The sequence below is a fragment of the Aspergillus nidulans genome, chromosome VI (assembly GCF_000011425.1).
Source record: "Aspergillus nidulans FGSC A4 chromosome VI".
Classification (NCBI taxonomy): Eukaryota; Fungi; Ascomycota; class Eurotiomycetes; order Eurotiales; family Aspergillaceae; genus Aspergillus; species Aspergillus nidulans.
Genome location: NC_066262.1, coordinates 1848336 through 1863377, shown reverse-complemented (window position 1 = coordinate 1863377; position 15042 = coordinate 1848336). Strand labels below are relative to the sequence as shown.

The 15042-nt window shown below is 50.8% G+C and overlaps 5 protein-coding genes across 5 annotated transcripts, besides 1 other annotated feature; 2 read left to right on the top strand and 3 right to left on the bottom strand.

Annotated features, from left to right (window-relative positions):
• Nucleotides 1-15042: part of a sequence feature (contig 1.51 915..1114266(-1)) that runs on past both edges of the window.
• ANIA_03078 (uncharacterized protein) lies at nucleotides 1525-2009 on the top strand (the record flags this gene model as incomplete). Its single annotated transcript, XM_655590.1, has 2 exons — nucleotides 1525-1630; nucleotides 1705-2009. The coding sequence occupies 2 exons, from the start codon at nucleotides 1525-1527 to the stop codon at nucleotides 2007-2009; spliced, it is 411 nt and encodes a 136-aa protein (XP_660682.1).
• Nucleotides 2917-4029, bottom strand: ANIA_03079 (protein cetA). The gene has a single exon (XM_050612555.1). The coding sequence runs from the start codon at nucleotides 3831-3833 to the stop codon at nucleotides 3303-3305; it is 531 nt and encodes a 176-aa protein (XP_050468465.1). The 5' UTR covers nucleotides 3834-4029; the 3' UTR covers nucleotides 2917-3302.
• On the bottom strand, nucleotides 4987-8275 carry ANIA_03080 (Sec23/Sec24 family protein; the record flags this gene model as incomplete). The annotated part of the gene is made up of 5 exons (XM_050612554.1): nucleotides 4987-5621; nucleotides 5671-5862; nucleotides 5910-6733; nucleotides 6782-6879; nucleotides 6929-8275. 5 exons carry the CDS (start codon nucleotides 8273-8275, stop codon nucleotides 4987-4989), a joined length of 3096 nt encoding a protein of 1031 aa, XP_050468464.1.
• On the top strand, nucleotides 8538-10720 carry ANIA_03081 (amino acid permease). Its single transcript, XM_655593.2, has 8 exons — nucleotides 8538-8747; nucleotides 8798-9198; nucleotides 9247-9362; nucleotides 9459-9588; nucleotides 9643-9855; nucleotides 9906-10340; nucleotides 10419-10490; nucleotides 10557-10720. Exons 1-8 carry the CDS (start codon nucleotides 8691-8693, stop codon nucleotides 10639-10641), a joined length of 1509 nt encoding a protein of 502 aa, XP_660685.2. The 5' UTR covers nucleotides 8538-8690; the 3' UTR covers nucleotides 10642-10720.
• On the bottom strand, nucleotides 10883-13974 carry ANIA_03082 (cleavage polyadenylation factor subunit CFT2; the record flags this gene model as incomplete). The annotated part of the gene is made up of 2 exons (XM_655594.1): nucleotides 10883-13751; nucleotides 13826-13974. The coding sequence occupies 2 exons, from the start codon at nucleotides 13972-13974 to the stop codon at nucleotides 10883-10885; spliced, it is 3018 nt and encodes a 1005-aa protein (XP_660686.1).

Below are 15042 nucleotides of genomic sequence, written 5' to 3'. Positions count from 1 at the left end.
CAATATATATAGAGCTCTGGGTGGCATCTAAGAGGCTTCGATGCCGGATTCGTTGACTTTTGTCACAACTAAGGCTGTCACAGTCCGTCGCTAATGCCTCCTCACAAATTTGATTAGCTAAGTCACTCTGAAAACAAGAGCAAGTAGCAGGATGAGCAGGAGCAGAATGCTTATGGACATAAAAGGCTTTGAAAAGTATATCATCTAGCCTTGGATGATGGCCACTTGACCCCTGTTTGTTGAAGTATGTGAAGACATTGTTGCATTTGAGTCTGAAGTTCACTGCGGGCATTCTCGGCACGAAGGCCGTTTAGAAGAGCCCGAATTGCTCGATGCGGCCCGCCCAGTGTGTTCTCGATACCAGTCGTCCGCTGAAAGACTCCAGGGTATTGTCTGCCGAAGTCATATTTGATTACAGAATCGCTGATGATAACGTCGCCAAGGAATATATCTTGATATTTCGGTGGTGCTGGTGCCCCTCACAGATCCCAACTACTAAGGCCAGCTCGACGTCCGTGTAGCTGACTTGCAGACTGGAGGTGACACTTGCTGCACTTCCCTTGCCCATTCCTGGCAAGTAGCACAGGACCACATTATGCTTACCGATTCTCCCATTCATATATGCATTCGCATCACCTGGTTGTTTGCCATAAGTGTTTTCCCAGCCGATCGTAGGTTTCATCGAAAAGGGCTTCGACGGCATCAGCCTCTAGAGGAAGGGCGCACATAATCGCGATTGTAAAGTCATTGCGGCTTCTCGGCCGCAATTGACTAACAGCAGTACAGGTCATTGCAGGGCTCAGGAAAGAGTTTTAAGCAGACCTGCTGTGCCAACGTCCCGAAAACGACGCCTAAAGATGGAGGGGAAACAGAGATTGAAGTCGTGGGGGAGCTGAGGCGGCTTTTACGTTCGCAGCCTCATGCCTCTACTCACCAATCACAGGGCTACAATAGACGCCTATGGTGCGCAGAAGCTCTCATCGCATAGTCTTTTTTCATCATCCAGGTAAAGCTGGCGTTCGTGATAGGCTTCTTGAGGCGGAATGACTGGGCGAGAAGGAAATCCCTAAAGCTTCAAGCTTGACCGCGATGGAGAACGAATCGTGCCTTTCCGCTGCAATCACATATGGATCAAAGTAGTATATGCCTTCACTATTGACTAGTTTGACGTGTTTGACGTGTTTGCACAAAGGCCTCTTTGGAAGCTAGACTCAGCCAGGCACTGAATAGAGAGCAACCATGCACATATAGTTAATGACCCGCATCTTCGGATGGGTTGCTACAGATTAATGACACTGGATGAAAGATCACTGTCTCACTGGTATGACCATCGGTAATGAGCAGAAATATCCATAACCATGCTTCTATGGCCTATCGCTGAAGCCCGTTGGAGAGGGGAGTGGGCCGTATGGTCCGGTATATGTGGTGTTGGACATTGCATTGGCTGTTCCACAACACTTAGAATAGGGCAGAAAGTGACTGGGCGAGTCACTTAATTCAGAGCTCCAAGTACAAGCAGTGTTCATGACCAGCGATATTCTGCCTCCTGCCGAACAAAGACGAAGAGCAGTTCGGTCGACGAGGCGAGAGTGGACAGCCGCCCCGGAACGGGAAATAAAAGCACATGCAAGTTAGTGGCGGGGTAACACAAAGGTCAATGACAAATGCAAATAATCAATAATCATGATGAATAATGGAATAAAGTGCAAGCTCAACCACCGCCGCTTGAACGCCACGGAATTGGCCATGCATACGACATCCTTCCGCGAAGAGAAAGACAGGACGAGAGGCGAGACCTCGAAGACTCTTACAGCTTGGAAGAACAAACTGACCGAGAAGCCAAGGCAAGTAACAACCACGTCAGCTTTGCGCCTTACAATCCTAGGATATTTCACCCACTTCCAGTTGTTCCCCATCCCGCTCCGGTTTTTCCCATGGTGTCCCACCACAGCTTGAGAACTGAACTCACTGCAGTGGAGAAGGAATATGCTTATACCATGCATCTATGATTGGCTTACAACCCAGAGCATTGACTGAGGGCCAATCAATGTACATCAGATTAAAGTTAGACTCCGCCCGATACCACGGCCAATCACGCTCCAAACCTTGTACCTTACATAACCTTCTTTCGCACAATGCAATGCTATTCGCTCTGCTGACTCCATACTGTGGAAAAATCCATCGATCTCATTGTATGACAGCATCCCCACATGGCTGGCGAGAAGAGTCCAAAACCGAGACAAAGCCCACATTGTCCACGCCATCCGACCTTGGAACGGAACTCGAATTTTTAGGTAGACGTCACTGCTACGGTACGCTGGGTATGACTGGAGGCCGAGGTAAAGCAGGGCGAGAATGGTGATGGTTTGTACGCCATTGTGCACAGTCGCTGCTGACACTCGGCTTTTCTGCACGAATGATCAAGTTGCAAAAGATGATGTGTAATCCCACATGGCTTAATATGGTGACAATAGTTCGTTCACTTGATTTATTATGAGGAATAGAGTAAGTTAGAAGTAAGCTTTTGGCGCCCACGTTGCTTCCCTTTGTCCTCGGCGTAGAGGGTCGCGTGAGCGTTTGTGGGAGCACAAGAAATGCACGACTTCCGTCCATCTAAATCTTGGCATTTGATTAGACTTAGGTTTAAAAAATTGGGGTAAGGTGGCAAGGCGATTTTGAGTGTGGAAGTAAGGATGATGTATGAATGCGGAATGGGAAGATGAGTTAGAAAGTCCACAAATTGGACGTATGTACGGGAGAAAAGTAGGAGAGAACTAAAGTTAGTGAGGGAACGAGGGAAGAAAATTAGGCTGATTTGAAAAGTGGGAGGTAAGTGGCAAGGAAGGGAGACGATTGAGGACAGATTGTGACACTGATGGGGAAGATATAGGAATATTCTTGGATGAGTACTGCGAAAAGAAATTCCGAAGGTCTATAATGTCTATAAAGTCTATAGAAGTCTATACATAACTCGTGGTCTCCATCATGTGAAGTAGATACATGTATTTTTAATTGCAGCGAGGAGTAAATACCCAACCCGCGAAGCAAAGAGAGACAAATGATCTATGAACATGAACAATCTATTTCAAGCTGCGTCACGCGCAAGACTTTTGCCGTTACCCAAAACCAGACCCAAACCATGCCGTTATCCTTAACCCCATCCTAAACCCGTCGAAGCGTAAAGCGTAAACCGTGGCGGAGTATCATGAAGAAAGCCAAAATAAAAACGAGCGTGTGTCATGAAAAAGTTGCGCAAAAGAGCGTAAGAAGTAAAAAGCGCAGCCCCCCGTCATGGGTTAAGCTTACGCGCCGAGAGTCAGGGTGAAGCTGGTGTCAATGGGGCAGCCGTGGGTAGCGTGGTCGTCCTTGGGCTGGAGGTAGGCCTCAGCGCAAGAGGTGTCCCCGGCGTGACAGTTGACAGCGGGGCAGTCACCGGAGGTCTGGCTGGGAGAGACATCGAAGCCGTTCTTGGTGAAGGTGGAAGCGGCACGGTCCATGTCAATGCAAGACATGTCCCAGAAGATAGTCTCTCCGGACTTGGTGTACTCGAACTGCAGGACATCGGTCTGGTCCTGGTGGGTGGACAGCTTGATCGAGACACCGCCGCCGTTGGGGTTCGCCTGGAAGTTCTCGGTGTACGAGCCGCCTCCAGAGCTGAGGGTGTGCATTTTGCTAACACCGTCCGTAACGGACCACGCGTAGACGTCGGAGTCCATGTTGTTGACGATGGTGACGCCGGCATCGCCGCCCTCACGACGGACAACGGTGGGCTGGGGGAGGGCCGCGGTGAGGGTGGCCAGAGTAGCAGCAACGAGAGCCTTGGTGAACATCATCTTGAAAAAAGACTGACAAGTACAATAACGAAGTCTTGAAATAAGAGATCGTGGTGGGTTGAGTATGTACTCAAGAGAATGTAATGTGTCCGAAGACAAGAGAATGACTGTCAAAAGACTGACTGATAGACCAAATTGATCAAGAGAATGTTGATGCAGAAGGAATGAAACTAGGCCGGATCCTCAGCCCTATTTATACCTGAGAACCCAGCCTGACATAGGGTCTTTCTCCACCGTTCCGCTGAGATGTGCGGCATTTCGATGGCAAACTGGGCTGCAAAAGGAAGAGGAAAAGAACTCCACATGGATCCAGACCCTGACCAAACCGACGTGAGTCTTGCGTAGAGCCCCTGGCAGGTACCTGACGTTTGACGCCACAATGATACATAGGGAGGAGGGCACGACCCACTATGTCGATGTATGGTAGCGGAGACTGTCGAATCGGGGCCTCGGCCTTTCTCCGGCTGGAGATTCTAAGTCGGCCGTGGCGATAGGAATGAGCTGATAGTGGAAAGACCCGGGAGTACCTGGATGCTCGTGGAGAAAGCCACCTATGCTCAGTCTTTGTGCGTCGCATTCCGTCGTCCATCCACGCGAGAAGCCTGGGTCTGGCAAAGGCAAAGTTGGCTACAACCATGGTTCCATGAAGAACAAAAGAACGGTCAAAGAATTGTACTAATGCCGAAGCCACAACCGATTTGTCTGCCGATTTCAGCCACGCGTCCTAGACCCTGGTTCCATGGGCGGCGACGGTCTCCGAGCGACTCTTTCCACGAGTGGAGGCAAGGGTATCGGTGTTAAAAAACATCCCAATGCAGCCGAAAGATTGGCCTCCTCCTTGTCAACCACACCTCAGAGTGGGCCAGGACAGCAAGCCGGATTGCAAGCCGACGGTACCTTCCAGATCCGGCGCGGGGGCGCGGGGGCGGGCGCCGATGATCGCCTGTTCCTAGCTTGTACACTATTCGGGCCTGGGGCTTGGGGTTGTTCTAGACGTTCTAGGCCGTGGAAATGGACTTGTCTGACAGTGGTTAATGGGACAAGGTGCGGTGAACTGAACCAACTGTGGTATATTGATACGTTCTCAAGAGACCCAGAGATACAAAAGAAAGACAGGAATCGAAACAGAAGAAATTAGATTTGGAATAGCTCTTTACCAATAGGGCGCTCGTAGCCCAGTCAGACCGGCCAGTGATCCCTCTGTAGCGGCTTCCTCACGTTTCCGGCGCCCGGCAAGCTCCATGTTTATTTGCCGGTGAATGTGCACTAGCCAGTCAACGTAACTCTGCGCTTCGTTGTTGCGGTCTTCTACTAGCAACCGCGCAAATTCATACTCGGCACCGTCAAGTCCTTGCCTGGCTAGCTGAATCGTGACCGCCTTGGACCCTCGAATGGTAGAGAAGTATTGAAGCAGATTGCGGACCTGCGCATTGAGATGTGTCTCCAGCACTGGAATGGACGAAGTTTGCGGGCTGAGCTCTTGCAAAGATGTCTGCCCGGGACCGAAGAGGTCCTCCAAAAGATTAGGAGATACTTGTGCGTGAATCCATAGAAGACACTGTTGCCCGTCGTCGACCAAATATGCTCCGCCTTCTTCGATCTTGGAGAAACTAGCCCGAAGGGAAGGCGGAACTTGTAGCTGGCCTTGCTCATTCGGGAATCCGTCCTCTGGCTGCATGTTATGGATAGGAATGATTCTTGGGTACAAGTACAGTGATAATTCAGTACAGCCTATTGACCGTAGCATCCGGATGTCGTGGATCCGTCGGTCTGATGATTCCTGGCCGCCTGTACAAGAAGTTAGTCAAATTTCTCTCGAATCATTAGTGAACTATACCTTTAAAGGCCCGTGACTTGATCAGGCCTAGGATGAACATGGAGAACTCTTTGAGATTCTCCGGCAATACAAGCTGGCCAGGAGGATGCGATCCAGAAAACACCTTACGGTATCCGCTAAAGATATCCACAGTCTTCTCTGTAATGCTCGCTCGGATATCCTTGAGGTTCTTGTCCAGCGTCTTGGCAGCGGCTACTCCTGTCAGCTACCAGCTCCATTTAACAAAAGATAAAGCATACCTTCTTTAGCGATTATGCTCACGACGGCATCCTGGTCGATAAACTTCATGGTCTCCAGTCCGCCATCGTTGACCGCCGCCACTATGTTGATACAACGTACCCGACGCTGTCCGTTCGCCGACGTATAAAGTAACGCAGCTTGGAAGTGTGCATCCAGCTTCGCGTCAAGCTTGCCGTCATAGCTGAAAAGAACTGCAATCGCTTTGTCGGCATCAATTGCGCCGATTTCGAGATCCGCGCCGAATGTGTGCTGCACAAAGTTCCCGTGATACGCCGAAACCTGCAACCCATTGGAACAGCGGACTTTCATCAATGCCTGATAACCCTTTTCTCGCGAAACGGCATGCGCCACTTCTTCAGAAAGTTTCCGAATATCCCTAGGCGCGTGGAAGTTGGGATAGAAGAACGTTTCACCGCCCGTTACTTCAGGCACGTGGCCTATGGAGGTTAGCACATTCATCGACGGGGCAAAGTAGTGCATACCAATAGTAGCAACGTCCATATATGTTCCACTAGGGGCCGCTACAAACATGTCAACACCAACACCAGCCTCGGCCAACTTGCCTGCGATTTCCCGCCAGGCAGTATTGTCTGTTGTGAACAGCTTCCTTTCCGCATCTGTCCCATGCGCCTTAGGATCATCGCGAAGCGTTAGAGCCCCAGGTCCCCAGGTTGGTAGCGTGCTGATGGCCCCAATGATTTTACCACCAGTAGCCTGTAAAGCGGAAAGTGCTGCGCTTAGGGCAGGGAAAAGAGCCGTCTCTGGGACCTTGACACGGGAGAAAATACTTGGGACTTGGTCTAAAAGAGAGGTAATAACATGCCTTTGCAGAGTTAGCAAGTGAATCCGAAAGGGAACGTAAACATCTTACTTTGACTCGTACGGATCGACGAACAGTCCGTCGCTGAGGGGGACGAACGGGTCTTGCAGATCCGTCATCACCATCATCTGTGCCTGTTGAAGTTCCGCCTAGTCGCTGTCAGCGCGTCTCCACGTGGTATCCAGGATAGGAACGTACACTCAGGTTGTAGAACTGTATTTCCCGGTCATAAGTGACAATTCCAATCTTCGAGCCCTCAGGTAACTTGCGCGTTGGCGTAGTTTCATCTGTGTTATCTGATGGTTCTTCTTCGTAAAGAGCCTTCATAATACCCTTGCACACGCCCTTCAGGAACCCCCTCTTGATCGACTCCTGACTGACATCGATCAGGAACAACGTACGGAGACCGACAGGCTCCTTGTTCCAGTAATCCTTGGGCACCAGGAACTCAACTGTTCCCTGCATGAGCTCGGGGCGTTGCATCCGGTCGATACGAGCCCCTGAAACATCGATCGGAGCGAAGTATTCAGGAGGAACGTCATTAGGGAAAGTACACATATTGCAAACAAACTTGTTTCCTCCCGATCGGAATGACATGAATGGGTTGATATATGTCCGGCAGCGGCGGCACCGAGGAGGGCCCGCATCTCCAAAATCGAGTACGGGGATCGGTTGTTCCCCGGGGTCGAGGCGAGCCAACGGTTGCAGGATCATTCCCAGAGGAAGTCCGGTAGACGAAAGGAAGTCGGAGGAAGAGGGGATGTTATTTAGAGTCAGGCGGGCATATTTCGGAGACGAGTTACCCTGGTCGTGAGCCACAAAGGGAACTGCCGCGGGTGGAGGTAAATGGCGTTCCATTGTAGGATAGACATGACTAAAGTAGTATTGCGCCGGGATATCGCGTGATCGTGGTATACTTGGAATCTGCTCCGGGTCAATCCTTCCTTGAGTAGGAACTGTCCCATGAGCTGCTTCAGGTGCGGCTCCAAATGTTGGTTGCGGGATACCTCCTGAAGCACTCAGAGCCGGGGATACAGCGCGAGGGGCTTGGTTCAGCCCGGTATTTAAAAACTGGGATGAAGGCTGTGGCAGAGCGTCTTCTGGACCGGTTGGCAGTTGCTGCACTGCCGGTGCTGCCCCAATGTTGTGGTGTGCATGGCGGTGCTTTTTCTTCGAACTCCGAGCGGCTCCTTCTCCCATTATACCCAACCCACTCATCTGCGACGTCAAGCCAGCCATTGACGGGTCAGCCGGTGATCCCAAAGCCGGTTGCGGACTGGTATTGTATGCGAACTGGGACGAAGCTGGCACGGGTTGCTGTGGTACAGGCGGGGGGGATCCGTATGCGGAGGCGGGCCATTGCTGATTGCCGGAGGCACCAGCTCCATAGTAAGCAGTGGTCTGCGGCGGAGGAGGGCCCGGAGTATATCCAGCAGGGTATTGGCTTGGATAAGGAGTTTGCTGGGGAATTCGATTCGGATCGGAGGGGTCTTCACCAGGAGCGACTCCCGGAGCGGGGGACTGATAGTAGTGTTGATCCGCCATAACAGAAGGGATGGAGACAGAAAGAAATCAGACAATAAAAGTAAAGAGTCTCAGCACCGGGCCATTACTGAGAAGAGAATATGCGCCCTCAGAAAAGCTATGAGGAGAGGATGCTCTGATCTGAAATGACCACCTTTCAAGGCCATCCTAAACAAATCATCGGAATTACTTAATTCCGTCCGCTCCCCATTATCGGCGTCGTGCGACTGCTTCTCCTGCATGTTGGCTCTTATCTCGACCTTCTCATTATGCTCTCCCTACACGCGTGCAAACGGAGTCTGACGGTGTCCGCTTCTGCGGGAATTGTGGTGGCTTTGTTAGCCCAAATCACCAATTTGTGTCCTACATCGACACCATAGATAAGCTTCATACTTCGACCTACCGTAGGGAACACGCCCCACAATCAGATAGAGGGATGCCCACCCTTCATGACGACGACGAGCTTCTTCTAGCTCGCATCGGCTATAAACAGGTTCGGTGGTCCATCAAAATATCGCCCTCTAGCTAATCTCCCGATCGCAGGAGCTCAGACGAGAATTTTCGAAATGGTCGACCATCTCCTATGCCATCTCTATCCTTGGAGTGCTAGGCTCCGTGCCAGCGACATTCGGTGCTCCATTGGCCGCGGGGGGCCCCGCAACTGCAGTCTGGTGTTGGTTTCTAGGCTCTATCATGGCGTTCTGTATTGGCAGTTCCGTAGCTGAGCTGGTCTCGGCCTATCCAACAGCAGGGGGAATGTATTTTGTTACCAAGTACGTTGTTCCTGAGGACCAGGTACCGATCTTCTCATGGATTCAGGGCTGGTGTAACCTCCTGGGACAAACTGCTGGGGTTTCTAGCGTGGCGTATACAGTAAGCCAGATGCTGCTTGCTGCTGTTAGTATGAACTCCAAGCTAGTCGATGGGAGTTACTCGTACACACCGTAAGTCGCCAAACTATGTCTTGCGTCGCAGCTACTGACTGTTTCAAGGACCGCGTGGGATACAGTGCGCTTGTCGATCGCGCTTCTGATCTTCCTTGGTGTAATCTGCTCGATGACAACAAAATTGTTGCACCGCATCTTTATCTGGTTTGCGCCAATTAATAGTATGTCTCTTGGGTTAGTTGTGTAATCCACATATCTCACACACTCAGTCACCGCAACGGTTATCATCTGCATCGCACTTTTATATAACACTCCAGACAAGCAACCGGCCATGTGGGTGTTCACTCACGTCACCGACGGCTCCGGCTGGGGCTCCAAGCTCTTTTCCTTCCTCCTCGGCTTCATAGCTGTAGCATGGACCATGACCGACTATGATGGAACCACCCAGTCTGTATTCAACTATCCACCAATCCGTCTAACACATCTCTAACAATTATCTAGCATGTCTGAAGAGACCCACGATGCCGCCATCCTCGGCCCGATAGCCATCCAATCTGCTGTCGTAGTTTCCGGCGCCATGGGCTGGATCCTGACGATATCCCTATGTTTCTGTCTTACCGACTACGACGGCATTCTAAACACACCAACCGGCCTTCCAGCTGCCCAAATCTTCCTCAACGCAGGCGGAAAAACTGGCGGCATGATTATGTGGGGGTTAGCCGTCCTCGTCCAGCTATTCACAGGATGCTCTGCAATGCTCGCAGACACCCGGATGGCCTACGCATTTGCGCGAGACGAGGCCCTTCCATTCTCCTCGTACGCTTTACCCTCAACACCCAACAAGCAAACAAGCGCACTAACAGTCCCAGCACCCTCTCAAAAATAAATTCCTATACCCACACCCCTGTCAACGCCGTCTGGTTTGTCGTCTTCTTCGCCATAGCCCTAAATTGCATCGCGATCGGATCCACACAAACAGCTACAGCAATCTTCTCCATCACAGCGCCAGCCCTCGACATTTCCTACGTCTCCGTTATCCTCGCGCACCGGATCTACAAGCACCAAGTATCTTTCGTCGAGGGGCCGTTTACGTTGGACAGGTGGGGAAGCTGGATAAATTGGATTTCGATATCTTGGGTGCTGTTCATTAGCACGGTTCTGTTTTTCCCACCACACGTTCCTGTTACGGCAGAGAACATGTATGTGTTTTTTCTGTCCTCCCCCTTTTCAATTTCTGGTGCCTTCAGGGTGATTGTTTTGCTGACCTAATGGCGCAGGAACTATGCGGTATTTGTTGGGCTCTTCATTGCAATTTTTGCGCTGGTGTGGTGGTGGATTGATGCGAGGGGGTATGTCCAACCTTTTACTGCTTATTTTGCATCTATGCTTTCTTCGGAAAGACTAACATTGTATAGAAAGTATACTGGTCCCCGGACGAACGAGTATTTGCAGGAGATTCCCACGGAGGAATATGCGGAGAATTACGGGACTATAGCGTGATGGCTATGATAGACAGAATTACTATTGATTAGGCACAGATAGACTTTAGATGCTGGACACTGTTGAACATTGCGTCCATTAGTACCTACAACGTTCATAGAAGACTGTTCCATCAATACTACATCTTATTTCCAATGCTGAGAGGTATCGTATATAAAGTACAAGGGGATGAACTGAAGGAGAGGCCCTCTCCATATGATGAATAGCTTGGGTAAGATTCCGTAAAAGTCACATAATCAGCCTAACCGCCCGCCACAACAGCAAGCCCTTCGTAGATCTTCTGTTTCACAGCAAGGAAGCTGCCAGCTCCTTGCGCAAAGCCCGCACTAGGCCCAGCCTGATATGCAGCTGCCTCGATCTCAATTTTCCCGGTTCCTGACTTCCGAACGGCAACGAAACCATCAATGAGGAGCGTTCCCTCACCCCGGAATTCTGCCTTATGACCGGCGTTTTGCATGATCTTGCGCAGGTCCGCCAGGCGAAGATCGCCGACGTGCAGTGGTCGGGTCATTGATCTTGTCCCAGAAGCCATATTTGGCGGGAGGATGTCGAGGACGGGATACCTGTCAGGTTTGTCTGTTGTTTGTTGTGGCTCGGTAGGTTGGGGTTGAAATGTTGGTGTGGGTTGTTCAGGGGTCGAGGTTTCTTCGACTAGCTTCTGCTTCTTGTTGGGCGAGTTTATTGCGTCTTCGTCGGTAGATACAGGCTCCGGTGCCTTCAGCTGCCCTGTCAAAGTAACTACACCGAGCGTGCGAACGTGCTGCCACTTCAGTCGCCGCACGAGGTTGTTGCTTAGCTTGACTGTCCAAGCGCTGGTGTCGACGCTGGCATCGATTATTTCTCCGTTGGTGGGCGTGAATATGACCGCAGCCGTTGGAGAAGGGGCATCTGCACCAGTTTTTACGCCCAGAAGTTTCTGGCATTCTGTCGCAAGCGCCATTGTTTCCTCTTTCATGCCACCGACTAGGATCAACTTGCGTGGTTGGATCAAGGGGATCAACATCTCCAAGCTCCGCTTGTCGTGTAGGCCAGTAAAGTCCACAAATGCAAGGCGAGCATTGATGGTAAGTGTGGCCTTTTCATAGATCGCTTTCGCTGGGCCTTCGAATGCCTGATCGTCTTCCTCGCCTGGAGCTGCTGCCGTGTCCGTATCGTCTCCTATGTCCGTCATGCTGAGATTATCAAGCATATCCGTGTCCTTTCTCTCAGTGCTGTCAACGCCTTGTTTCCGTGCTGCTCCACCAGCAGATTGGGTCTCGTCCCATCGGCGTTTCTGGCCCAGCTTGAGCTGCGATTCAGTCCTGCGCTGCTGCATGTCAATCTCCTCGCGCTCTTCTGCACGCAGGTATTCCTCAGGTCGGATGATCTCTCCATATTCGTCGCCCTTTTTCCTCGGCGCTACGTATGGAAACATTCGCTCCCGACCCTTCTTGCCACGGACGTCGTAGTCATAGACATTCTTTCGCCGAAGGAGGACGTTAACACCGAGGTCTTCGTCAGATAGTCCGAGTTTATTGCGGTTTGAATGAGCCAGAGATGTCGAAAAGTTCAAGACTCGTCCCTGCTGTTCAGAATCTGATTCCTCGGATGAAGTGCTAGAACGATCGTCCAGAGCGTCGGCGGCAGTATCAAGGTTTTCTTGGCCCCTCGCTTGTGCTGTATCTTGAAATTGCCGCTTGGTGGCAAGGTATTGTTGATATAGTCGCTGTTCTCCAGCCTCGAGCGGCGCGCGCTGTATATCTGTCCATGACAGCTCCCTTCCGCCGCTGTGAACCTGTTCAAGCATCTCACCGTCGGAGCCCTTTTCTAGGGCGACTCCATCTTGTCGTTCCTCATACCATTGCCAAATCATGCTGCCGAGAGTCCTTCGATGAGAATCGGTGTGTTTGTCGGAGAACTTGCTATAATGCAGTGGATCCGTAAGTAATAGAAGGTTGTTTTCACCACCGGCAAGTAGTCGCAAAGACTCCTTCGCAAATCCCCAATCCAAAGAAGAGTCAGAGGCAAGAATGACCTTTGGCGTCGGATCATTAAGAAGTTGTTCGAGTTTCTTCTTTCGCTCAACAGTCTTGAGGTGCTTGAATGTAAATGGGCCAAGGCCTTTGTTATCTGTCTTGCCCTGGCGTTGGTCGGAACGCTGGCCGTCATTGTTCTGGCCAGCAGTATCTGCAGCTTCAGCTGCCTCAAATTCGCGCACAATACTCTCATCCATCCATTCCAACATACTTCTCGCAAGCCTCATAGTTGTGTTGACCTTTCTACCAGCTAAGTATAGTCCACCCCGTTTCAGAACATCATCTTGGGTGTCCCTAGCAGCGTCGCGCCAGGCATGCTCTAACGCATATGCCAGCTCAAGCACCCGCGCACTTGTGTCCGTTGGAATCAGCACGGTGCCACCTTTGACCAAAGTGCTCCGAATCATATCTAATAGTATCTCATCGCGCTTCTTCCGTCCGCCAGGAAGAGCGAATTTGTCACCTCCGCGAGTACTACAGATCAATGCTGTAGGCTTCCGCAGTTGCTCAATGACTTCCGTCCCACTCGCACCAGATCCTCCGAACCAGGCAGCACCTGCAACGACGCTTTCTCGAGCTTGGTTCCAATCGACAGCGTAAACAATAGATTCCATGCCATGCTGGATATGCCATATTGTTCCACCCACGGTGTGACCGGCATTATAGGCAGTAAGTGTAAGACCGTTGAGCGGAGGAGAAAACGGTGACGGAATCGGTTGATGCGGCTGAGAGTATTTCAGTGGCTGAATCAGGGCAAAGTATCTGGCAATCTCCTCTGTCGTTGGAGGTTGAAGCAATATCCGCCCAGCGCTGGTTGCGTCCGCACTCCCATCGGCCTCGGTCACAGATGCGGCGGACGCAGCAGATGTCGAGGCACCAGGCTCGGATATAGAAGCTTTGGGGAGAAAGGTCGCGGCTAGCGGCGCCGACTCGTACACATCCTGCAGAAGGGTGCGGCCCAGCGCGATAACAGGACTTGTCGCATACACGGGAATTTGGGTAAAAAGAGGGAATGTCTTGCAACAATGGACATAGGCGCCGATATGCGAAGGCGTTGCGTGGGTCAGAAGGATCAGCGAGAGAGTAGAGACGTGTCTAACCAGTATCATGCGTTAGCATCCGTGGTTAAAGGCAATGCGCTTGATAGATATGCGAAGGGCAATTTGTACTTCTCCAATTCCACCAAATCGAGCGGGTCAAATGTGTCATCCCAACCAACGTCTACGAGGATTTTGACCCCTCCGTCCAGCTCTAGAATGGACTGAGATGCCTTTGAGGCCGACGATTGGGCGCCCAGCAAGGGAGTGAAAGTAAACATATTTGCATAGACTGTCGACCAAGGAAAGCTTCAAGACGCGGTCGACAGGCGGTATTTGTTCAAGGCATCGGTTACGAGTTCGTGGCAAAGATCAGATATTGACAAGCAATATATGTCTATTTAGTGCATACCATGCTCAGCACAGAACGTAAAAAATGACCATGAATGACAGTAACTTGGTTTGAGGTCTGTATCGAAGCACAGGAAAGCCGAGTGGAACAAAGCAGTTTGACGCGTTTGCATGGTCCGCTTATGTAAGAATTTTTAAAGTCGTGCCACTGAACAGTGCCAGCTGGCTGCAGGCCTGAAAGTATACTGTACGATTAGGGCTTAAGTAATTACAAGTTTCAGCCATTTTATATCGTGCTTGAATTCAATAATTGAGAAGAATATGAAAGAACTGCATTTTATCCTGGTCGTTAAGTGAAAAGTAAGTCCCTTCTGTCAGTGTCTCGACATCACGCCTGAAACTGTACATATTGCCCCAAAACACGTAGTGATACACCAGCACCGTTTAAAACCTATGCTATCCAATGCCTGGCTATGTCCTGGCTTGGGGTTTTACTCGAACTGTTAGTAGGATACGTTTTCGCTGTCGCGGCGTAGTGGCACTTCCTGTAGCGAAGACATCCTCATTATTGATTTCATGGCCACCTCGCCCTTATGAGCTCCAGTAACCTCGTTCAGAGCCTCAGCAGCCACCAACATTAACTTGCGCATCACGCAAGCTAGTGTCATATCGTGGAGTCGTTTGAGAACAACAAGGAAAGCCATCGCCACAATTATCTCTGTTTAGTTGAGCGCCGACGAAACAGGGTAGAGCAGAATGATCAGAAGCCATGGTGTACATTCGTATAATTATGCACTCTTGGTATACGCCTCCATGACTAGAGCTCCGTTGGCATGGATGTCAAGACAAGGTTTCTGGTCATTCCACTTGCTTTCGTCTTTAAACTGGGCTGAGAGACGTCGAACCCGCCTCTGAGAGTCGTCTAAACACCGCCAGCCGCATTCAGGAATGGACTTGGTGAATTTACTCCATGCTTCTGAGAAATTTCAGATGCAAAC